This window comes from Hermetia illucens, chromosome 1, assembly GCF_905115235.1.
Source record: "Hermetia illucens chromosome 1, iHerIll2.2.curated.20191125, whole genome shotgun sequence".
Taxonomy (NCBI): Eukaryota; Metazoa; Arthropoda; class Insecta; order Diptera; family Stratiomyidae; genus Hermetia; species Hermetia illucens.
In genome coordinates, this window is record NC_051849.1 from 33,382,859 (window position 1) to 33,407,658 (window position 24,800).

Here is a 24,800-nt window from a genome sequence, read left to right on the forward strand (position 1 = left end):
TCCGCCGATTTTGCATTTTTGTCCATTTTTACGACCGGGGGGTCGTGAAAATTTTCAATTTTCCTCGATTTCGACCAGGCCCTCTGGCCGTCGATTTTCCTCGATATCTCGCTTCTCACGAGTCGTAGAGTGAAAATTGTTGCATTTTCTGAATCTGGGTCGCGTACCCGTTCGAACGAGGCATCGCCCACTGCAATCCGCCGATTTTGCATTTTTGTCCATTTTTACGACCCGGGGGTCGTGAAAATTTTCAATTTTCCTCGATTTCGACCAGGCCCTCTGGTCGTCGATTTTCCTCGGTATCTCGCTTCTCACGAGTCGTAGAGTGAAAATTCTTGCATTTTCTGAATCTGGGTCGCGTACCCGTTCGAACGAGGCATCGCCCACTGCAATCCGCCGATTTTGCATTTTTGTCCATTTTTACGACCCGGGGGTCGTGAAAATTTTCAATTTTCCTCGATTTCGACCAGGCCCTCTGGCCGTCGATTTTCCTCGATATCTCGCTTCTCACGAGTCGTAGAGTGAAAATTGTTGCATTTTCTGAATCTGGGTCGCGTACCCGTTCGAACGAGGCATCGCCCACTGCAATCCGCCGATTTTGCATTTTTGTCCATTTTTACGACCCGGGGGTCGTGAAAATTTTCAATTTTCCTCGATTTCGACCAGGCCCTCTGGCCGTCGATTTTCCTCGATATCTCGCTTCTCACGAGTCGTAGAGTGAAAATTCTTGCATTTTCTGAATCTGGGTCGCGTACCCGTTCGAACGAGGCATCGCCCACTGCAATCCGCCAATTTTGCATTTTTGTCCATTTCAACGATCCGGGGACTGGTAATTCAGATTTTTCGGTTGGGTTATTTTTGAGAATGGGTGCGTTAAAGAAATCATCACTTTTGGCCCCTCCTACTCCCCGCCTTTTCAAGGAATGTGAAAATTAAAACTGACATCGAAAAGTATTAATCATTTGATCCCAACATGTCTATATTCGGTGAAAAAAAATGTATGGGGACCTCCCTTAGTCTGAACGTAGAAGGATATCACTCACTGAATGTCCGGGCGTTCACTGTTCCTGCCTTATCACCAAATTTTGTGACAGACGGACAGGCCGATAGGCGGACAGACGGACAGATGGACGGGCGGGCAGACGGGCAGACGGGCAGATGGGCAGACGGGCGGACGCAGAGACGGAGAGACGGACAGACGGACAAGCAGACAGACGGACAGACGGGCAGACGAACAGATGGACAGACGAATAGATTAATTAATAATAATCTGACCGAGGTTCTCACTGGGCATGGAGGATATCGCCAATACCTGCACAGATTTAAATTGGAGACCTCACCCGACTGTCCAAAGAGCCGCTCTGATGTTGTTGAGCGACTCTTAACAGTGTTGGGTACTGTCTTCGTGTCCCTGTGTACCATTAAAATTTTTAAAAATGTCCGTAATTTCGTTCCCACGAATATTGGGGAGGCAGTCAACCCTGCAACAGAGCTCCATTGTTGCAATGCCCCATGGTTACCTCCAAAGGTAGGGAAGGTATTTGGAGGGGAGCCGCTATATATATATATATGTATGTATAGTTAAAACGCCCACAAATCCTCTTCCCGCCCAACCGGACCGTGGGACGACCAACCTAAGGATGAGCTGAAGACAAGATCCAAAGGCCCGCATCAAAGCGATGATGCGTTTCAACGCTACATCCCGATTGTCGCAAACACTTGAAGCATGACGCGGTGGTTCTATACTATAGAGACATAGATCTTAAATGGAAGACAGTACGAATCAAGACTGAAGCCCACTAGGTCAAATTTTTACAGATTCTTCAGACTATAGCACAGGTTGCAAAGATAACCACTTTTTTGCTTCTCTATGTATAGTCCATCCCTAAAATCGTGCGTTTTCAGCGTGTTATGTAAATTTTCCGGGACTAATACTGTCGCTCAAATTACCACTGGGACTACTTTGATCTTTTGTAGTCTCCAAGTCTGCTTCATATCGTCCACCAAAGGGCCGTAGTTCCGGATTTTTTCGTGCTGTTTTCCAAAAGTGGAGTTCATTGGACCGGATCTAATGGTACGGCTACGGCGATTATGAAACACGCTCGTTCATCCTTGAGAAGCAGAACCAGATCGGGTCTATTGTGATTAACACTGTTGGCGGTGGTAACAGTGTGATCCCACAGTAGTTTGACCCCAACATTTTCCAAGATTCTCTGTGGAGTATACTTATAGTAAGGATGGTAGGTTGCCATTAAGTTATACTTCAGCGCAAGGTTTTGATGGAGAATCTTGCAGACGGAGTTATGACGACTGGTGTACTCGGTATTCGGTACTGCGTGTATGATACACGCAGATATTATGTGCTGGATGGCCTCCTCTTCGCAGTTCCATAACCAACAACTAGAGTTCCCGACTTGGGTTGGTGAGATTTTTATAATATTCTCGTTGGTTCTGCTGAAACGAGATGTTGTCTGTCCTTCTCTGGCAGTAGCAGATGTCCAGTGTTCAGGAGAGCGCTAAATACAAGGCCAAAGTGAGATTGATACAAATCAATCTCAAAAATTGTGAGGCGGTGCAAGCCCTTCTTTCACAGACCATCCGAGAGAAGGGAATTGACGTTGCCATTATCTGTGAACCCTATCGTAACTACGGTGGTGGTGTCTGGACCAGGGACCAGACACCACGCTACCAAAGGCATTTGCTGAGTTGGATGTTGTACTTGCCAATGTTGGAAACACATATCAACACCAACGAAAAAGAAACAACAAGTTTTTTATTATTTCAGATTCTATTCAGGATGTCTTCTAGTTCGTCTCTGTTGAATTGTTGTTTCCATCCCCTGTGTAGATGGTTTTTCTCCCGAACTTTTTTAAGGTTTTGTGTTTACACAAAATTAAAATCGGTTTACTGTCTGTCCGTCTGTCTGTCTGTCTTTTTTTTTTTTTTTTTTGAGGAGGTGGAAATCTTCAAAAGACACTGGCCTGGACACACCAGCGTGTGGGATTTTTACCCACTAAAACCACCCCCGACTCCCTCCCTGCCCCGCGGAACTACCATAAGGTATTACATCACGGGGCGGAGTCAGCTCACTCTAGCTTAATCCCATTTCTTCTATACGCGGCGCACGTGACCGCGTTTTTCTCCTTTCCTCTGCCTTTCGGAGTTTATCTTGGATTGATGCGATCATGGAGTTGACCGCATCCCAATTATCTTGATGTGCTAGCATTTTCGGCACCAGATTTTCTGGTACCAGCACCTCTCCTAGAGTCTCCTCTAGGTTCCTCCTTTCTTCCACAAATCTCGGACAGTGGAAGAATACATGCTCTGGGTCCTCTGGGACTCCATCGCAATTTGGACAGTTGGGTGAGGTCTCCAATTTAAACCTGTGAAGGTATTGGAGATATCCTCCATGTCCCGTGAGAAACTGGGTGAGATTATAATTAACCTCACCGTGTCGTCTCTCCAACCACTCCTTGATGGCAGGAATGAGCCTGTGAGTCCACCGACCCTTTCCCGAGCGTTCCCACCGCTCTTGCCATCTATTTATGGATCTCTCCCTCTCAGCCTTCTTCGTCTGCAATAAGGGAGAGATTGGCTTCGCATGGTATATATTCGCCATCTCATCTGCCAAGATGTCAATGGGCATCATTCCAGAGATGACGACTGCTGCATCATCTGAGACAGTCCTGAAGGCAGAGCATACCCTCAGAGCTGCCCTGCTGTAGACTGCATTCAGTTTGCTAGTGTTAACTGACATTCGCATCGCATCGCTCCAAACTGGGGTCGCATAGAGCATGATTGAGGTCACCACCCTGGCTATAAGCAACCTAGAGGTATGCCGTGGCCCTTCCACGTTCGGCATCATCCTGGCCAGGGCCATACTGGCAGTGGATGATTTATCACAAACATATTGTACGTGTTGCTTATAGCTGAGCTTCCTGTCTATCACCACCCCCAAGTATTTGATGGCCGGCTTGGAAGTGATGATATGATTCCCGACTCTAACACAGGCGTAATTTCTCTTCCGGCGCTTCGTGATGAGGACCGCTTCCGTTTTTTCCTCCGCAAGCGTCAGACCAGAGCTCTCCAACCAGCATTTGACAGCACTGATTGCCTCGCTTGAGTATAACTCAGCATCTTCGAGATGCTTTGCGACAACAACCAGTGCAATGTCGTCAGCGTAACCCACCACTGTGGCTTCCTCCGGAAGGGGAAGATTAAGTACATCGTTGTACATGATGTTCCACAGTAGTGGGCCCAATACGGAGCCCTGCGGGACACCCGCGGAAACGACGTACTCCTGCGGGCCGTCATCAGTGTCGTACCAGAGCCTCCTTTCAGTTAAATAACTATCGACAATTGCGGCGAGGTAGGCGGGAATACCAACCTTCGCTAGGGATTTCCGGATTAGATTCCAATTGACCGAATTGAATGCATTTTTCACGTCCAGGGTTACTACCACGCAATATTTGCTGGTACTACCCTTTCCGTGGATTGCATCTTCGGCCAAGCCAGTAACCAATTTGATGGCATCAATGGTTGATCTGGCTTTACGGAATCCATACTGCCGATCTGAAAGGCCGCCTTGGCTCTCAACTACTGGGAGTAATCTATTATAGATTACCCGCTCTAGCATTTTCCCCACCGTGTCCAAAAGACATATGGGTCGGTATGAGGATGATTCACCTGGTGGTTTACCAGGCTTAGGCAGAAGCACCAACTTCTGCCGCTTCCATACCGCTGGAAATATTCCCTCGGACATGCACGCTTCGAACAACTCAGCAAACATGTCCGGCCTGGATTTCACGGCAAGCTTAAGGGCCTTATTCGGTACTCCGTCCAGACCCGGTGCTTTATTGTCTTCTATTCTGCCGCAGATCTCCAGCAGCTCGTCTCTGGTGACTGGCGGGATTGCCGTCACATTCAGAGGTGGTTGGAATGTGTCGGTGTTCTCCTCTTGCTGGGGGAATAACCCCTGGATGATTTTCAACAAGAGGGCGGGGCACGTGATCTGCGGAGACGAACGGCCTCTAAATCGTCCCATCACGATTCCATAAGCTCTCCCCCACGGATTTACGTCCGCTTCTGAGCAGAGCTCCCTAAAGCATTTCCTCTTGCTTCGCTGGATGGCGAGCTTGAGGGTTTTGCGGGCTGCCTTATAGGCGCACTCTTTCTGCCCTTGATCGACTCTACCTACCGCCCTCTGAGCCGCTCTTCTCGCTCGGTGGCAGGCTGATCGAAGGCCGGTCAGTTCATCATTCCACCAGTAGTTTGGTCTTCTACGGGGGAATGCGCACCTCCTAGGCATGGACGCGTCACATGCTTTGGCGATGCATTGAGCCAGATGGACAGCTCTTTCCGTAGAGGCGCCTGCTATATCAGGTTGATCCAACCACACCTCTAAGAAGCTCTGCTCATCCAAAGATTTTGCAGACCAGCCTGAAATCTTTTTCGGTTTCAGGCATGATAGCTCTTTGCCCTGAGGTTCGACACATGTCTCAAAGAAAACTGCCTGGTGATCGCTGTGGGTGTAGCGTTCGCTGACACACCAGGACATACCACGCGCCAGCGAAGGGCTGACAAAGGTCAGGTCTACAACCGAGCCTGATCCCCCTTTCTGAAAGGTGTTTACAGCACCTTCGTTAGCCAAAACTATGTCCATCTGCGCAAAAGCTTCTAATAAACTGCGCCCCCTAGCATTTGATTCCCTACTACCCCACTCTAGGGCCCTTCGCGTCGAGAACAAGATTATCAAGCATTTGCTCGAATTCAAACAGTGTCAAACTTGGCGGGGCGTAGCAGTTGTATACATATACACCACTTATTTTCGCCCACACGAAGCCACTGCCTGCCTGACTTGCAGTACATTGTTTGGCCTGTCGACCACAACCCCATCTGTCTGTCTGTCTGTCTGTCCGTCACACGCATTTTTCTCGGAGACGGTTATAGCGATTCACACCAAATTTGGTAGAAAGGTGGGAACTGTAAACGTTCACGCATACAGTGAATTACATCCTTTTACGTCGAATTTAAGGGGGGGGGGGGTCCCCATACATGCATAAGGGGGGTGTAAAATTTTTTTTCATCAAATATAGTCATGTGGGGTATCAAATTAAAGGTCTCGATTAGTACTTTTCAAAGCCGATCTTAGTTTTGACATTCGTTGGAAGGGTGGGGAGCGCCGGGGGTTGAAAGTGATCACTTCTTTAAGGGGGCCATTCTCAGAAACTACCAAACCGAAAAATCTGAAAAAAATCAGGAAGCTGCCTCAATATGGTGCCTGGGCTCCGAAATACCTTCCATGCCGATATCTGTTTAAATAAAGTTAATAATAGTATATCACTACAATTTTTCGTAATCGGTTAGAAACCCCCCTTAACTTCATCCTAATACCATGAAATCTTGCAGTGATATAGGCTACAATATAGAGCATCATCTTACCAAGTTTGGTGGAAATTGCACTATTACTAACAAAGTTATAACACCGCAAATTTGTTGCTTCTTTGAAAATTGAAGACTAGGAATGTCAATATCAGCCGAAACTGGATACTCTCACATAATATATGGATATATTACGTGCTACGTACTAAGAAATACACAAAACCTTTCATACCTGAAGCGTCCAGCTTCCGGTTTCCCGACTTGTTTCAGATTTATGGATTTTTGGTAAGCGACGGATTTTTGGCAATACCGGGTTGTTGAGTGTTTCTTCCACAAGTGCAACGAGTTCTTTCCTTTCCATGATGACAATGGAGTTCCCCTTGCCAGCGTGTATATACGAGTATTTTATTACTTTTCTATTTAGTAATTCTTGGGGGATCTGTTTTAGCTACTTTACCTATTATATTAAAGATATGAAGAACGCTGCCAACCTCATTCCTAATGGTTTAAAGCAAAACCTTTAAATTGACAAACCTACTTTGAAGAGGAGCCCAAACATAGGGGGAGGCCTTATAAGAGGGGAAGAACCAAGGTGAAATGCACCCTGTTGAAAGTAAGCAGCGACTTTTAATTAGCCAATAAGCGGTTTGGTTTTTTTTGGGGGGGGAGGGGGGACCTGAGAATGGAAATTTAAGGTGGTCCGCATAACTTTCATTTCGGGTTCGATTTTTTCGCATAATTTTCACCCTGGACCTGGATTTGCTTCCTATGGCCCTGGTTCTAGGGTGAGCACAATAGATTCCATTCATGATAATTGTTTTGACACATAACCGTCAAAAAAAAATTAAAATTAAAAAATTCAAATCTCAACATTGTAACTACAAAAGCGTTAACAACTTTCTATATTCTAAAAGCTTGAAATTAAAATTTTGAAATTTTAATGTAAATTTCAGATGAAATTTCGAGTGTATGCACATAATTTGTTCCAAAAGTAGGCGTTCCTAAATATTGTATTCAGCGAAAGTCAACCCAAATTTAATAATTATTTTATTTAAAGCTCCATGGGAAATTTTAACAACGATAAATATTTGATGTGTCCTGTCATCCAGAAGATGATTTAAATGGAGTCGTCAATTATACGAAGCGCACTGATGGGTATATTTTCTGCAATCATTTTGGGGTCCTTTACCATTCTTTTGTTGCTGGTAACCAATGGCTGTTTTATTGATTACTCTCACTGCAAACATTTCTGCACCAGGTTCTTCTGAGATGGTGTCTGTGCAATCTATGCGGAAACACGATTGTCCGAAGAAGCACAGTCTATGGTATTGTAAGAAATTTCGGCATCTCCAATGGTAAATTTTTGAATAATGTTACAGATAGCCGCCATCCTGCTCTGAGGATTGGAATCTACGATAGCCATGGTCTCGCTGCAATTATTGATCCAAGATCTACGAATTTAGAATACAATATGGAAGATAAGAGTGATATTATCTTGTGGTTAGAGTTTTCAGGTCATTCCAATATCAAATTACATTTTTTTAGGTGGCCTTCCAACATATGAGGAGGCAATGCGGAATATGAACAAGGCCGTAAAGGAAGAAAAGCCGACAGAAATTGTCATTGATCCTCTGAAACTTTAATGAGAGGTTTCCCTCCTCCCTGTCCCAGTTTTAGCTGTAACACTTTCTGATTTTGACCAAATGGATAACGAAATAAACGTCATCTCCAAGTTGATTATACTTATCTAACAAATGGGAGTCTATTTTGTTAAATAATGCCATTATCGTATACCAACCACACAGAGTAGGAAAACGTTCATTTTTCTTCGTTCAATTGTTAGTTTATTTAGGATTCTTTTTCTCGTTTGTTTTGGGAAATAAATTGTTGGACAACCAATTACCTCGAGATTTTGTGGCGCGGCGGGATTCGCGAATGTGAGCGGTCAGAAGGAGGCTGCAGCGACTTCCGGACGGCATCCGTCCTGACCAGGACGTGCGTACACGTGTCCAGCTCCTTAGGCGCACAGACAGGTGCGGACGAGTGTTGGGTGGGCAGTGTGGCCTTGATGCGTCGGAGATTGTCTTTCAGCAGAGGCACCAATCCCGACTCTGTGAGACCCGATCTCTCGTCGAAGACAGGATCACTTGGGAGTCTCGAGTTCTCTCCGTATACCAACTCCGCGGGCCTGGCAGCAAACTCCTCTCTGCGGGTTGTACGTAGGCCGAGTAGTACGAGAGGCAAGACTTGGGTCCAGGACGGATCGTCACATGCCATAATGGCGGCTTTCAACGTCCGGTGGCAACGTTCTAGCATCCCATTGGATTGCGGGTGGTATGCAGTAGTCCGCTGGCGTTTAAATCCCAGGAGCTTGCCTAACTCCGACAAAAAGGTGGACTCAAATTGCATTCCCTGGTCAGTGATGATCACTGCAGGAACGCCAAAGCGAGGTACCCTCTCTTGACAGAGGGCTTCGGCACAAGATTGCGCCGTAATGTCTTTCAGAAGTATTGCCTCAGGCCACCGCGTAAACCTGTCGATGATTGTGAGGCAATACTTGTAACCGTGCGAGTCTCGCAAAGGCCCTACTATGTCGAGGTGTATTGTGTGAAACCGCTTGGTAGTGCGGGGGAATGAGCCCACTTCTTTCCTTACATGCCTGGTGACTTTACACTTCTGGCATGCGATGCATTCTCTGGCCCAGGAATTAACATCCTTGTTTATAGAGGGCCAGAAGTATTTCTCGGTGACTAACCGATTTGTTGACCTGATGCTGGGATGCGCTAAGTCGTAAACCACTTGGAACACTTCCTTGCGAAAGGTGGCCGGAATATATGGCCAAGGTCCCTTTTCCGAGTCTTCGCAGCAGAGAGAGAGGTTCGAGCCGAAGATGGGCAGCTCCCGAAATTTGTATTTGGGGTTGGATTTGAGGTGAACTCGAAGAGTCCAAAGGGTGTGCATATTGCCGTCTTTGAAATGTCTTCTGGAGCAACAAGGATTTGATGATAAGCCTTGGTTAAGTCCAAGGTCGAAAAGATGCGGCAATTCGCGAGGTGATGCGTAAAGTCGTGGATGAGTGGAACCGGATATCGGTCAAGAACAGTCTGTACATTTAGCCTTCGGTAGTCCCCAAATGGGCGCCATTCGCCGTTTGGCTTAGGGATCATATGCAGTGGGGAATACCAACAGCTGTTTGAGGGCCTGCAGATACCCTGTTGAACAAGTTGTTCAAATTCTTTCCGCGCAATAGCCAGTTTCTGGGATGGTAGAGGACGCACCTTCGAGAAGATCGGGGAACCAGTAGTGTTAATGTGGTGCTGCACATTGTGCTTGACTGGTTTGGAGAGACTACACTCGGTAGTAATGTGGCTGAACTTTTGGAGAAGTGCTCGAACACGAGAGTCGGTAATGTCTTCTAAAAGAACGGAAAGATAATTGCCTGAGTGAGGTAGAATGTATAAGAGACTTGTTTCGCAAGTCTACCAGCAATCCATAGTGACACAAGAAGTCTGCGCCTACTATGGGGAAGCTGACATCCGCCAGGATGAAACGCCACGAAAATGTCCTACGCAAGCCAAGGCTCACGTCCACTTGCCTATACCCGTAAGTGTTGATACGGAAGGAATTTGTTACTGCCAGTTTCAGTGGTTGTGGAAATAGCCGATGGTGCTGGGGTACGGGAAGAACCGAAACTTCCGTACCATTATCCACGAGGTAGTTGTGCCTGCTGAGAGGGTCGTAAATTGTTAGGCGACGTGGCGCTGCGTTTTGGGTGGCCGTCACCAGGACCCCCGCGGACCTAGTTTTTTGCTGCAGGCGCGAATTTGCACGGGATCGTACAATTGGTGGCTTTTTCGCGGAATCTGCGATGGTACCAGCAAACCCCTCGGTCCGTAGGCTGTCTTGACGACCTGCTTCCTGATCGCCCTTTTTGAGTGGCAGACCGCGGGTGAGCTCGTGATCTGGCGCCCGAACGCTGAGAGTCCAGCGTCGCCCGCATCTCAGCCACATTGGCTGTTAAGGCGGCTATCTCGCGCCTTAAATCGCCCACCTCGTCCGACGGCTGTTGAAGTGCCGCTATGGTCGGGCGTGCGTGCACTTCGTGCACTTTGTCAGCCGCAGCTTCCAGTGTCTCCAAAGAACCGGAGACGTACGCGAGGACCGCCTGGGTGCCTCCGGGAGCCGACGCAGCCAAAGCGACTTCATAAATTCGTCGTCGATCTTTTTCCCACCCAATTGCTTTAATTTCTAGGCTGAACCAAACTGAACAATGGAGAGCATCTTTCCAATGAACAATTTTGAACCAACAGCTCGCATCCCAAATTTATTCAATCCTGTATTCCCTCGGACACTACCTTGTCATTGTGGGGTTGCCTCCAAGCGATAAAGAGTAGCAGACTTCGGATCCACTCCCGACTGTGCTGTGCTGTGCTGAAGCGCAGAGCTCACATAGATATATGGTATATTTCCTTCCGGAAAACTCTTCTATCCATTTCTGTACTTAGCGTCTGCAGGACAGTCAGTCAAAAGGAGAGTATGGCAACTGTCGTGAGGAGAGAAGTTCGAAATCCGACTATGATTAGTCCATCCACGTTACTGCCTACATCGACCAGAGGGAAGAGGAAACTACCGTAGAAGGAAACTTCAGAGTTTCGTGTCTCTGTTGAATACTCAGCTGTTGAAGGAACGCGCAGCGCATCATTCACATATTAAGGGTATTAATAACGGACAATGTAAAGTAAAGTTCATGAATACGAAGGAGTATGATGCCAACAGGGAGGTTCCAGATTGGTGTTCAAAGTGAACTAAAAGAGTCTCAAGGCGCTAAGGGGAAACGCTTCTGCACAATAGATTTGGGCGTAGAGGCTAGTGCAAACGTTGGCAGAACCCCCGTACGATTTGCACTGCCGAAGAGACTACAGAACAGACCCAATCTGTTAGTACCCTCCCCTACACCTTCAATGGAACAAACGGAAGGGAAGCTAGTCACTCGAACGGAAACTGGCATACGTTTCTGTTTTCTATTACATATGAGATTATGCCTATGAAAAAAACATAAAAACTGGTCAAATCAATCTGCAGCATGTCAAAGTCTCTTCCATTCGGATGGCCGCAAGAATTAAAAAGCTGCAAGACTGCCCTTATATACATATTTCTGGTATAACAGTTATGGGTTCGATTTGATAAAATCTATGTTATTGGAGCAATAATTATATATTTTACCACCGTCACTGATTGCAAAGCTGTTCCCTATGAGACCATCGCACTTCAACATTGGCCATTGATTGCCGTCCTGCGAATTAAGTCACCGATAAACACCGTGATGAACGCACTGGCCCTCCACGCATTAAATGGTGGCGATTTCGCGATTACCAACCATTACGAATGCGAAAGAATCATGATCTGTATCGACTTGCCAAAAGCCGAAACGAACGCACACAGAATATCGAACACTTCTGTTGTGTTAATGACAAGAACGGTACTGTGGCGCGGCAGGATTCGCAGCATTCGAAATTTATTTCGAATGTTGCGAATGCGAACAAATAGATGGCGCGGAACTATACACTTTGCAGAGCTCGCCACGGGAGTGGAGGACTGGCAAGAAAAGTGTGCCATGAGTTAGGGGCAGAAAAGAAACACATGAAGGAGATGATTATTCTCTTCTGCCTCTAACGAGCAAATAGTCACTTCACTTTTTCTTCATTCTTTAAATAAATTATTTAATAAAGTCTAATTGTTAAATCTATCAAGTATTGATTGTAAAAACCCAGTCTATGTTCCGGTGTACCTAAAAAGTGTGGTTTGCAAAGAATTGGACTATTAAAGTTAAAGTACTTTGCTTATCAACCGTCGAGCCGAAACGGATAGATGGCGAGAATACTTCGAACAGATTTCAACTGAAGAATTTGCTTATCCTCCACTTCCTCAATCATTGCCGACATTTGGACCAGTTCCATCTGTCAGCGCAGATGGGTGCTCAGAGGTGGCGGTGACGAAGACGAGGCGGCAACCCTATCGGCCAAACCAAAACCAAGTGGCCAAGGAGAACCTCCATAGTGGTGGCACCGAGAGACGCTGTACTCACTTACAGCCAATGGTCCAAAGGCCTAATCAGGGCGATCAGATCCGAGTCTGCACGGGGACTCATATGAAGTGGTAAATTGGTCACGAAACCTTACCAGGGATATACTGGTACCATGGGAACCGGGATAACCCCTGGACTCTCACACTTCGGGTGAACTCCCGTTGTATGTGAGTACAGCTCGGTTGTTTGCGGTTGGCCTCCTAGTGGGAGTTTCATGGGGGTTGTGGTTATGCTCAAGCGAGAAGAGACCTTCGGGCTTCGGCGTGGTGCTGCGTTTCAACACGGGTGCCGTACTCCTTAGTTCGGTAGAGATTTAGGTAGGTCTTGCATCCACCAGTATGAATGCTAAGCCATGCATTTGTTATAGACTGGTACCGTTGATGCTTATCTCAGTGGGGCTTTGATTGTGGCCACAAAATCAATCCGTGTCCTAAGGAGACCGTGGGATTAAGTCTTCCAGACAGGTGCTCACGTAAAACCCTCAAGGACTTAACTGTCAACGCAGATGAAGTCGAGGAGGCAATAAAACGAATGAAATCGGGGAAAGCCACAAGACCTGACGACATCGCATCTGAGCTCTGGAAAGCGAAGAGCTTGGACCCAACACTGTGACTCAGTGAATTTATTAATCGGGTTATTCAGGAAGGTAGAACACCATTTGACTGGCACGAAAGTACCAGAGAAAAAAAGGTAGTCCCGCAGAATGTTCAAACTTTCCTACACAATGAAGATTTTTGAACGCATTCTTGACAACTGTATTTGCAAAATCGTTGAAGTAACAGTGAATCAAGCCGGATTTGTCAAAAATTGCGAAACTACTGATGCAATGCACGCTGCTTAGTTACTTATGGAGAAACACCGTGAGAAGCATCTCCCTCTTTACATTTCATTTCTGGACCTAGAGAAAGCGTTCGACCGTATGCCACACGAACTCATCTGGTATGCTTTACGACAACACTTAGTGCCAGAAGAACTCGTGCGCTGGGTTCAATTGCTCTATCACGATCCGAAAAGTAAAGTTGGAAGTGTGGCGGGTGTATCAAAACCGTTTCGTGTCTTTGTTGGAAGCGCCCTCTCACCACTCCTCTTTGTTCTTGTTATGGACACTGTAACACCGGACATTCAACGTCCAGTGCTCTATACACTACTGTATGCAGATGATGTTTTCCTATCATCACATAGCAAAAATGATCTCGAACAACTTGCCCAAAAATAGAATGATCGCCCATGCAACACGGTCTCACACTGAATCTGAATAAAACTGAATTTTTGACGACCAATCCCTACGAAACAAAATCACTATCAGCGGCAATGATCTGCCCAGAACGGAGCGGTTTTAATAACTCGAGTCAACCCTGTCAGCCAAAGGAGAGCTGCGTTATGAAATTGCTTCACGGATTAGCGCAACCTGGATGAAGTGGCATTCCACAAATAACAGTTCTTTGTGATTGACGTATCAACGAACGTCTCAAATCTAAAATTTACCGTAATATCATCCATCCAGTCGCGTTCTATGTTTTGAGTGTTGGCCGACTATAAAAGATAATGAACGGCGTCCTGCGGTAATAGAGACTAAGATGTTGCGTTGGACTAGTGGCGTGACATGTTTTGATCATATCCGAAATGAGGATTTCCGCGATCGATATGGGGTTGCACCGAACGTGGAAAAATTGTGAGAAAGGCGTCTTCGATGGTATGGTTACGTAATTCGTGCTAACGAGAATTTACTTGCAAGGATTGGTCTGAACATCAAAGTCGATGGTAAACGACCAAAAGGCCGGCCCAAAGAACGGTGGCTTGACACGCTAGATAGAGATTTAGAAGCCTCGCGTTTATATCTAGATCAGGTTTTTGATAGGATAAATTGGTGCAAGGGATCATGATGAGCCGACCTCGCTTGTGAACGGGACAAAGGCTGAAGAAAAAGAAGATAAAATTATATAATATAGCATTCCACACCAGGAAAGTTAGTTGTGTAGAATTTGACTGTTCTGTCACCTAGGCCTAACCATGTGGAAGAGCGTATTGAATCCGCTACCCCGCTTCTTAGTACTCCTAGCATAGAGATCCGCTTGAATGTATGTGGTATCCAATAGCTCCTAAATAGGACATACCGGGTGAACCCAACCTCCGTGCCATGGTCGCTAGTTCGCCCAAATATATGTATTTCGAAACTTGCTGAGAAACTCACACTCCTCCACTGTTTTGTGCCTTATAGTTCTGATGCGACACATTTTGGAATAGTGAATTCTAATGTCTGACATGGAATTTAATGTGGGCATTTTCTTAATGGGTGACCTAGCCACTGCCGCTTCGGCCTTTTCATCAACACTTGTACGGGAATTTGCCCCGTACGTCAATGTAGTTCTTCATTTGAGGTTATTTCGAACCAGAGCACCCCAGTGGTAGACGAAGGCTTGAAGCTCTCCAGTAAAAGTGGCGGACAGTTTACACGTGCTACTCTGACAGGACTTAGAGAATATTGGTGCGGAACAACCCCATATTGATGTTGGCGTTGAAATAGTCTCAGATTTTGGACGAAACACTATTTCCTACTTGGTCCCTTAGATAATTATTCCCTCCTTTAACTATCCGTGCAGGCACTCGGTTTCAAGGAATATTGGCTTCAAACCTGGGCAATCACACCCCATTCTCTTTATTTCTAATCAGCCGTGTGCCAGCCGACGCACCTTAAAATGAACTTCATAAGTTGATCTTACCATGGATTATCTTTTCTTATCAGCGCCAACGTACATAACTATCGCTCGATATTGGATCTAAAAAGAAACATTCAAATTACATTAATGAGACGACAAGTGTTTGTTTTTGTTTTCCACTTTATTTAATCAATGACATGGTGGCTGCAAGTGATTCCGTGTTCTCGATAATTTTGGGTATCTTATCTAAAGGTTGATATTATTGCTAGATAAACATGCGACATGCGCTGATGTCGCAGGAAACTAGAAAAAGAATGCCTGCGAAACTCAGACGTTTAGTTCGCCGAAGGCTACCAGCTTAGCAATAAGTTCTTGTGGAGAAATTGCAAATTTAAAAAATTTAGCGAATTTCGCAGCGTTTTGTTCAGTCGTGGTCAGTTTTAAACTTTTTCTTGTAAACGGAAATGTAAGGAAATGGATATAACCATCTTCGCGTGGATTTTCGTCATAATTTTCTTCCTCATCTATACCGCGGTATGTGAAGTATTTCAATTTGTTTCAGTCATTTATTGTCTCTGTTTCTAACACTTAATCCATGTCTGTTGAAAAAAATTTGTCGCAGTGCAGATGGCTTTGTTAATTAAATGAAATGGCGCCTGTACTGCCCTTTCGAGAAATTTATCATCAATATGTCAGTTAACAACATTTTTAATTGGCAAATTTAATGGGTACAAGTGTTTGATAAGTTAATATTTATGAAGCTCCATCGATTCAATAATGATAAATGAAATATCTCAGTATCTTGAGCGCAACATTGCAGTATCTGAATTGGTGTGTGAAGTAAGGTGCTATCAAGTTTGACTAAAAAAATCATTTTTCGTCTACGCTTGGTAAAACAGTGGGGACTTGCTTGCCACGGGGATGTTCTGGGTCGAAATAATTCCCACCCAACCTATTTATTGTAAAAGTGGCGAGACTTACAGACATCCAATATATGTATCTGTATCTGCAATCTGAAAATATAATTTGGTATTTTGTCTAGTGTCCAGAAGAAGTAAGTGGTCTATGGTGGTTGAAGACGAAGGGAGGGGCAGACGAACAAGTGAGCGGAGACGGCTAGTTGAACAGATGAACGGACGAAGAGGCTGAGAGACAGGTAGATAGACCCTGGTAGGAGTGGTCCTATTTCCCAGTAGCAGCATTCGTTGAAGGACAACTTGGTAACCGTAATATTTGATATACATATTGACACATTAAGAATAAGCACTGCAAAGGAGGTGCGGTTCTACCAAAAATACCCATTCAAAAAGCGCAGAAGAAGGAACTAAGGGTAAAACACTGGTCGACGCAAATTGTTACGACACCGGCTCAATGAAGCTCAAAAGAGCTCTTCGCATACCTTGAAAGATGAGAGCGTGGATAGTAAGATTTCCCAGTGGAGAATTTTAAAGAACATAGTCTTGAGCCGGAGTTATCCGAAGGAATTATTCATTCAGCTTAGGCTGAAAATAGTTGAATTGTCCAAAATGATACACTTCCATTCAACGTCCGACAAATAAAAGAGTTTGGGAAACGGAGGGAATCCTCTAGAGAAAGAGCAAGTACCTAAAAGGCAGCAATGCGTGTCGACCTCTCCGAGAAACAGATCTAAACGTTAGAAAGGGTCTCCAAGTGCGAGTGTCAAGAGGCGAAGTGAATCCTAGAGAAGTGATTCCGGTGGGTGGACTCAGGTCAAAACTAAAAAGATGAATCAAAATAAAGCAAAGTTGTAAATTTGTCCAGGAGCTTCGAAGACCTCAGAAGAAGAATTTTATGTTTGAACTTTGAATATCTTGATTTGACGCTGCTGCGTATCCCAAAATACATGAGGCTGGCTTTGCAAGGCAAGGATTTGAATGAGGTCACATTTAGAGCATTAATTCACATTTCCTTGAAAGTGCAATCCAAACTGCGGAACTTTGACAGGCATCGATTATAGATCCCAAAATGGCGTATGGTGGCGATTGAACAGCAACAATATAGTTACCAACAGAAACAGTACAGCAATTATTGGCAGCTAGAAAATTTGGATGGGTCATTTGCCGGCTGAAAGCAGGTTTCGCCAGAAAGGTAATTCATGTATTGATACTTCGCAAAGGCGGACAAAAGTTGCTTCGATGCAGACAATGCTGAAGCTGCGAGGATAAAACGCATAACGCCAATGAGTGACTTAGGCATCCGAAATACATACAATACTAAGGAAACAAGGGCCCTGAGGTGTCCGTAGAAAATCATTCTTAACAAGTGCAGGAACGCTCGCGATCTGTACTCGCAAATCACTGATATATTAGGAGTAAGTTTTGCAAGAATAAGTGAATCCTCGCGGTCAATGTTTAGGCCACAAACGTGGCGGGTAAAGCGGCGTTGTTCGAAGCGCCCTTGTAAGCTTTGTATTGTTAGACTTCGAGGATGTCCTGAAGAACAGGAACAGTTGGTTCTTGAAATATAGTACTTGCAAATAATAAAAATTCTTTCAACTAATAACGATGCAAGTATTCGTCTTCCCCAACATTGAAACATTAATCAATAAAAAGTTACTCCACAGTTCAACTATCATCATTATAATGCCAACAATTTATATATGTATACTAAGTGATTAATCGTTTTTCTATAACCGGAATTGAATTGATCTAGTTGCGGGTAATTTTCCGAATTTAAATTGAAAATCTGTATGGAGTATGAGTCTTACGCCTGCAGTTAATTTCCGGAGGTCACAACTTGAAACTCTCACACCACGTCAATCAGGATAAATCTTATTTAAATTTTGATTGAAAGACATACTGTTTAAGCAAGCCAGTAGGCCTAGCCAGCTCCGTAAGGAGGATTTGCGACTTGATTCATCCCATCTAGAGGCTTAGCTATAAAGCCTCTCTTTCGCCGTCCAGTTCCACGTAAATTGTTCTAAAAGACACTCATTTCAACCAACACGGCAGGAACCTTTTATTCACGCTTAGAGTTCGTCTAGTTATTTTTATAAGTCTTTGGAGTTCGAGGTTTCATTTTTCCGCATTTATCCAGAGCCAAGCCACTTTAAAGAGCTTTATAAGTCCCCTCCGGAGTAGCACTTTGCCGCCAAAAAGTTCATCATTAGCTCATCATTATCACAACCTATCAGGAGTTGAAAGCCGCTTGATGCCGCATGCGTTACCGTATCTTAGCAGGCAAGAGGAAAAACAAAAATAGTATTAAAATGTTCAGCATCGATGATTGACACAGAGTATCACAAGAAAACTACACAGAGATAACTATAACGTTACTCCTCTTGTCATTAGCCAGGTTTTGTAAGACGAGTACTGGTAGCTCCTGAGCCCAGATTTGACTAAGTGTGGTTTTCTAATAACTTTGATACCAAGACTCACTCGGGCTGGTTAAACTTCCGGAACCTTCAGCGCTAATATAAGAGTACTCAAAATGAGATTTCTTTAGAACATACTGTGAGGAATTGGCAGGCGAAAGACAGATTTCCAGGTTGTGCAAGGTCCTTAAAAAGGATGAGTCGGGGAAGTTCGTCTCTAAAAAAATGCAATGGGACTTCAGAGGTTAATCAGTACATACTCTCTGGAAATTAAACTATCCAAGAGAACAGGTGGCAGAAGTGTGTGAGAGAGAGAGTTTTTTGTTTCTGTATACCTTTCATCACGAAAGTATCACAGGAGAATTGGAAAACCGCGAAAAATCTATATGGTTACCATTTACCCTTTGGTAGGTTATAGCGCGTCAACCATACCTACGCGCCATCGTTCGCGATTACCTGAAATGTGCTTCAGCGATTCACGATTTCATGAGACGCCCGCTAGCATTGTTAACGCGTTGGGTAACACGCAACGGCGCAACACACCCGTCAGATGGCTTGATTGCTCATACGGTGTCAGTCAGTTGAAACCCAACTGACCTTATGGCAGGCTCTGTGCTCGAACAATGTGCTACCAATAACGAGGCGGTAGAATTTATAGAAATCCACAAACCTCTCACCATTATCGTTGCGGTCGGTAAGACCGTGTTTCCTCATCACATGTCCCAGCAAAGTATTGTCAGAACTTACCTTGGCATTCAGATCCCCCATCATGATCAAATTGTCATCTTTAGGAGGAAGTCTCCGTTGATGCGTAACATTGTATAATTGTGATGCTCGTTAATTTGGACCGGAATCTTGCAATTAGAAGTCTTGCGGGTTGCGGTAGCTGTTAGAACCAACCCGACTCCGCATTCATGTCTGCTACCACTTGGCTTTCCAAAGTAATCTCTAGAGTACCATCATCTTACTCCGCTTAGCCCCAGAATGTTCAGTTTATATCATTCCCGCTCTAGGTGGAGAAATCGAGCATTCTAAAAACCCTCGCTAGTCTTGTCGAAGAGCGTTCACACATTCCAGAAACCAAACATAACCCGTTTCCGATCTTCAAAGGCCTTTGGCGGGAAGTCAATCCCTATCAGCGGCGTCGTTGACGTTTCGATAGGAATAAAGTTTTAAAATTTGCAGGCTACACCTCTACTTTTTGGTAAAAGGCTTAGTAGTTTTTGTACTGAAACTTGGGAACCCACATTATCCGCATAAACTTGAGCGTGTATCGCCAGATTTTGCAGTTCGCATAGTTGGGAGTCGATCAATATACACCACAGAAGTGGCGATAGCATACCCCCTTGGGAGCAGCCTTAGGTAGCGATCAACACCCACTTCTGCACCCAACAATCTGTACGTTAGCATAGCATAGATCAACTTAATTAAAGTTTCATCAACACCACGCTCTCTGGTAAAATCACAGACCTTTTGGAAAGGCGCACAGTCATACGCACCTTCAATGTCCACGGACACCCCCATCGCGTATTTCCTTTCAGAGTTGCGTCCACGCCGGTAAGCCTATTGGTTTTCATTTAGTGAGTGCGACCTTAACGCCTTCTTGAGAATGCATGCAGCCCAGAGTAAGACATCCACGAAGAATATTTCTTTGAAGTGCTCTATACCCTCCTTTAACATCGCTAGATAGATACCATCCATGCCAGATGGTTTAAGTTTCAAAGGATAGTATAGCTGCTGTCGCCTTTTCATTGGCGATAACCACTCTCGCAGTCATAATTCCCCTTGCAACACTTTCGTGATAAAAGGTTTACAGAACCTACCAATTCTCTGTCTCCCACTTCTGACACCTGTTCTCTTGGATGGTGGCTTGCCAAGAAAGCCTGTATAAACTCAGTTCTGGAGTTCATGAAAATCTCATCCGATTTTCTAAGAGAATCCAACTGGGCGACACATCCTTATTAAAGACTCTGCACAGCCTGGAAGTCTTCTTTCCACCTTCCAATTCCTCACAGTATGCTCCAAAGGAGTCTCATTTTGAACGTTTTACGAGACTCTTATATTCACGCTGTGAGTCCTGGAAGTCTAACCATTCTTATTTCTTTTGCGAGGAAGATTTAGAATTCGTCTGATTGATTTCCTGAGTTTTTGCAGTTCTCGGTTCAACCATGGTATCATTTTACCGCTTTGGCGGAAAATAGGACAAGCCTCTTCAAAGCCATCTAAAAGTGTACGATTCATAGTTTCCAAATGATCTTCTATCGGCAAAGCAGTCCTTAATCGCCTAGGGAGCTCCACTTTGTTGCCAAGGAGTTCATTGAACTTTGTCCAATCTGTTTTTCTATGATTCCGTCTTTGTATTACAGACAATTCGCCTACAATTTCCGGACTAAACCCTAAGTAACTTCTCTAACACTCGCCAGTCTCTAATCAACTCTAACAACTTTGAAATGCGGATTGTTAGGTCAATAAAGTTTACTCTTCTTAGCCCCAAGAACGTAGGGATGCAGCCTCCACAAAAGTGGGGGAAACAAATCAGCTGAAGTGATAAAATCAAACAGCTTCTCTCCCCTAGGACTGCATTTGCTACTTCCCCAATAAATATGCTGTGTTTTGGCATCCCAACATATTAAGATCTTAAGGCCACTAGATTCTGCAAACACTATCACATCCCTTAATTATTGGGTCGGCGGAGGACAGAAAGAGTCGTAGGGTTAGTAAGCATGGTTGCCTCTAATAGTTTTGACATCAGGACGCAGGCTCAGTTTTAAATTGATCAATTAATTAATTAATTAAATTTAATTTCTCATCGAAGAAGTTCCTAGCTCCGGTCACTGATCCAATATCATAGCTCTTACACCAAAAATATCTAAGGGTAGCCCCGCAACTTTACTGCTAGTAGACAGGAAGAGAATTTCGCATGCTGCAGGTTAATTTGACTAATCTTTATGTTTATGTCTAATAAATGTAATCTGATTTGAAAACCGCCGCTAATTGAAAAGTCTGCCACGTTCTCACCTTCCGCTGAAAGTTCTGCTTCCTTGGGTCCGATATCGCCACACTTGGTGGTGTACCAATTCCTATGTCCTCAGTCTCAAGAAACTTCGCCTTATTTCGCAGTGCCTTCCATTGTCGTTGGCTAAGAGCCCTCCCAAAGTCACGGCGTCGAGGCTGCATGGATGTGTTCCCATCTACTAGAATTGGACCTGTTGCGTCCATATCACCAGCTGAAGTTTCCTTCTGCCGCAAGTTCTCCCACTTTCTGAAAGAGTTAGGCAACAGTGTTACCGACAGACCAGCCGTAGTCAGGTTTCCAGTTCCTCTCATCAATGATGTTGCTGTACTATCCTTTCTGGCTGACCGCGTCGTAAACACCGGCCGCAAATTTTTTACTGAAGTAGAGAGTCTGTCTTCTTAGCGACGAACTGATTTCTCACAATCGCGGGTGGATTCGAAATCTGTGACTTCTTACCACTTAGAGAGTTACAGTCCATTGTTTCCATCTTCATGTGTTTTTGCACACCCCCTTTACTAGTAGTAAACTACCACAGGTTCTTCACCATAATAAGGTGTTCCAGGGGATGATATAAGGGATTTCATGTTACAATTTTATTTACAGTGTAGTTGTCTAGGACCTTCTCTATTGTTTCCAGTATACAAAATGAGAGGAAAAATGTCCTGAAAGATTTAGAATCAAAAGGAATATGTTTATTCACTTTCGGAACCAAGCCAACTTTTGTCCCCTTCCATGCTCTTGGTATGTGTCCCAAGCTGATACTGTTTCTTGCCCTTCCTGCCCTTTGTGAAGTAATGCTGGGAAGATGTCATGCGAGGTTTCCACAGTTTCCTTATTTTCTTCCTTAATATAATTATTACGTTTGCTTCTCTGATCGCGTACATTGTCAGTGCGTTTTTGTACCTTGACCAATCCCCGATGTTCCCTCCGGTTAAAGAGTTTTTGGATATTTGTTCCTGTTATTGCATACTATGATTTAAGATATTTTTTGAGTGGTAGTCCATGCATACGAGTGTTGGCAGGAATTAAGCTTCTAAATAGTTACCGCACTTCAGGCATAATTTTGTCGGAAAGAGCAGTTTCTAGTGTAAGATATGTATCCTGCCCTAGCAACAGAGTATCCGAAAGTGGTCCCCAGGTGTTATTCGCTCTTTTATCTGTATCCAATACGACATGGGTGTAAAAAACGAAAATCGAATAATTCAGGTCTAAACTGGTCGAACCCGTTTTAGGATTACTTCCTTCCTAACTGATCGGGTTCCTAAAATAAAATCAGGATACATTTGTTCTGGGTTGTTTCCTTTCTTTCTTGAAACTGTACCTTCATGTGTTCAGATCGGTAGGTAACGTGGTTCCAATTCGTGGAGAAACTGTATCGAATGATGATAATAGAGGGACCAATTACCTTACTCAACATTCGCATTGTGCGTGACCTATCTTTGCTGCAAGAAAATTACCTGCAAATTTGAATCTTGTATAAATATGAAGAAATTGGTTCCGTTGGGAGCAAATATTTGAATAAATTTTTGATGGCAGAAGATATTTGGTGAACGGGTACAAGCACCGATTGGTACGGGAAGGAGCTCAGCTCCAAGATTCAAAACAAAAACAAACGCATCGTATCTCAGGCCAATATTTAACATTCACCATGCGATGAAATTGTAAACTACGCAAAGCATTTTTAATGAATATTTGTAAACATTCCAGGGTTTATTAATTTCGGAAAATATTGAGTCGAATTAGGTCAATGATTTGCTTCTTTGAAGGTGAAACCGAAGATAAAGATAGAATTAGTAATTAATTTTGGTGACCGAGCTCTAGTTCCAATTTACTTAATTATTAACGTTGGTGAAATGCTTTAATTAGTTTCAACGCACGCATTCAACTCCAGGTGCAAGCCACACGCTGCTGCAAAGCCATTCACCATCATCTGGCATCTAAAAGAGCTGGGAATTCAAATACAGATAACGGTAAGAAACTTAGAAAGTGAATCTAAAATATAAATGAATAATTTATTGCTAATTTACAGAAGTTCAGATTTCTACCGTGGAAAATGAAAGCAGACAACTAGGCTCAACACAGAGTTCGAGGATCAGTTCACCACTACGAAGTATGGGTGGAGGTGATCCAAACGACCATTCGGACAGGCGATTCTACTTCAGTCGAACTCACATTCTACCTTATAATTTCGATGAGCTAAAGAAAGATGATGGACTTCCTACGTACGAAGAAGCAACTGCAACTGACCGGAGTAATACCAGTGGCACAGCGAATAGTAGTCTACCGCCCACCCCACCGCCCGGCCAAGCACCACCTGCAGCAGCACCGTCGTCAGTTGCAATTAATGTAGAGGATCATATCGCGGGCACTTCTATTTGAAGATTCCGATAATATACGTTAATTGTACTTCAATATTAAGATAGTCCTTAAAAAATGCTGGTAATTTATTGTCGTATCTACCTTTAAGATATTATCTGAAAATATAAAATACCAACCCATATTGGGCTCAAAATATGCCACGATTTTCACTATGGATGGATGGAGATGTAAAGCTGGAAGTTGAGGTATTCAAGGATCTGCCCCTTCCTGATTTGAGGCCAACTCAACTCAAAATTAAAAAGAGAAAAATAAAAATAAAAAAAAAATAAGAAAGTTTACACATCGATGTCTTCGCTATTATGAAGAAAGCATGGAAATGAAGTGAATTTTGTGGTCCCCATTTCGAAAGGGAAAAGGACATGGGCGAAAAATAAAAAATCTTTTGAAAAACTTTAAGCGGTAACATCTTGGTTATGATCTGAAATTCGGGGAAACCCAGTGAAATTTGCGTTCACCAATTTAGAGGAAAGGATTTGGAAAGAAATACATTGCTTGGGGGTCGAAAAAGTCGGGAAATTGGCAAAAAACACCGACATCTTCGTTACTTTACAACACTTGAAAAAAAGGAGTGAATTTCCTGATTACGACTTGATAGGAGGAGAAGAGCTAAAAAGTCGTTTTCTAGTTTGTAACGTACGCTACTGTAAGAGAAGGCCAGTATAATCATCCGTGTGGACTACAACCAACCACGAGAGACGATCGGAAATACGGTCCGGCCATTAAGTGCATTTCGAAGCAAGTGACCCATCGACACTTGCCTCTGCGCTATCCAGGCTTAGGAGTGAGGGTATTGTCCTTTGCACACTTCAGCCTCTCAAATGGAGAATCGTGGGAATGAAATTCATGAGCGATTGCGTTCTCAACTTCATCCTTCTTCAAGACTTAGGTGCCAATGAGACACGGCTAAGAGGACTCTGGCCTTACCATGGCATCTTCGGTAACATCCGC

The 24,800-nt window shown here is 44.2% G+C and overlaps 2 protein-coding genes across 3 annotated transcripts in view; both read left to right on the forward strand.

The window, feature by feature from the left end:
• The window catches only part of LOC119659621, a 46,564-nt gene extending 38,448 nt beyond the window's left edge, over window positions 1–8,116 (forward strand). The window contains exons 1-5 of one of the 2 annotated variants that reach the window (XM_038067810.1): window positions 7,184–7,372; window positions 7,439–7,586; window positions 7,640–7,706; window positions 7,761–7,865; window positions 7,927–8,116. In XM_038067810.1, coding sequence (XP_037923738.1) covers window positions 7,503–7,586; window positions 7,640–7,706; window positions 7,761–7,865; window positions 7,927–8,024 — 354 coding nt within the window. In that variant the 5' untranslated portion in view covers window positions 7,184–7,372; window positions 7,439–7,502 and the 3' untranslated portion in view covers window positions 8,025–8,116. Of the gene's footprint in view, window positions 1–7,183; window positions 7,373–7,438; window positions 7,587–7,639; window positions 7,707–7,760; window positions 7,866–7,926 lie in introns of those variants that run through there. The other variant, XM_038067820.1, reaches the window with a different exon arrangement.
• A 7,322-nt stretch (window positions 8,117–15,438) lies between these two features.
• LOC119659435 lies at window positions 15,439–23,987 on the forward strand. Its single transcript, XM_038067521.1, has 3 exons — window positions 15,439–15,657; window positions 23,365–23,443; window positions 23,503–23,987. The coding sequence occupies exons 1-3, from the start codon at window positions 15,598–15,600 to the stop codon at window positions 23,850–23,852; spliced, it is 489 nt and encodes a 162-aa protein (XP_037923449.1). The 5' UTR covers window positions 15,439–15,597; the 3' UTR covers window positions 23,853–23,987.
• The last annotated feature ends 813 nt before the right edge of the window (window positions 23,988–24,800 follow it).

Bases quoted from the DNA above. Each gene is read 5' to 3' on its own strand.
- LOC119659435 (XM_038067521.1), top strand. From the start codon at position 15,598: ATGGATATAACCATCTTCGCGTGGATTTTCGTCATAATTTTCTTCCTC. The intron at 15,658-23,364 runs GTATGTGAAGTA...ATTCAACTCCAG, and splicing joins TCTTCCTCATCTATACCGCG to GTGCAAGCCACACGCTGCTG. The intron at 23,444-23,502 runs GTAAGAAACTTA...GCTAATTTACAG, and splicing joins GAATTCAAATACAGATAACG to AAGTTCAGATTTCTACCGTG.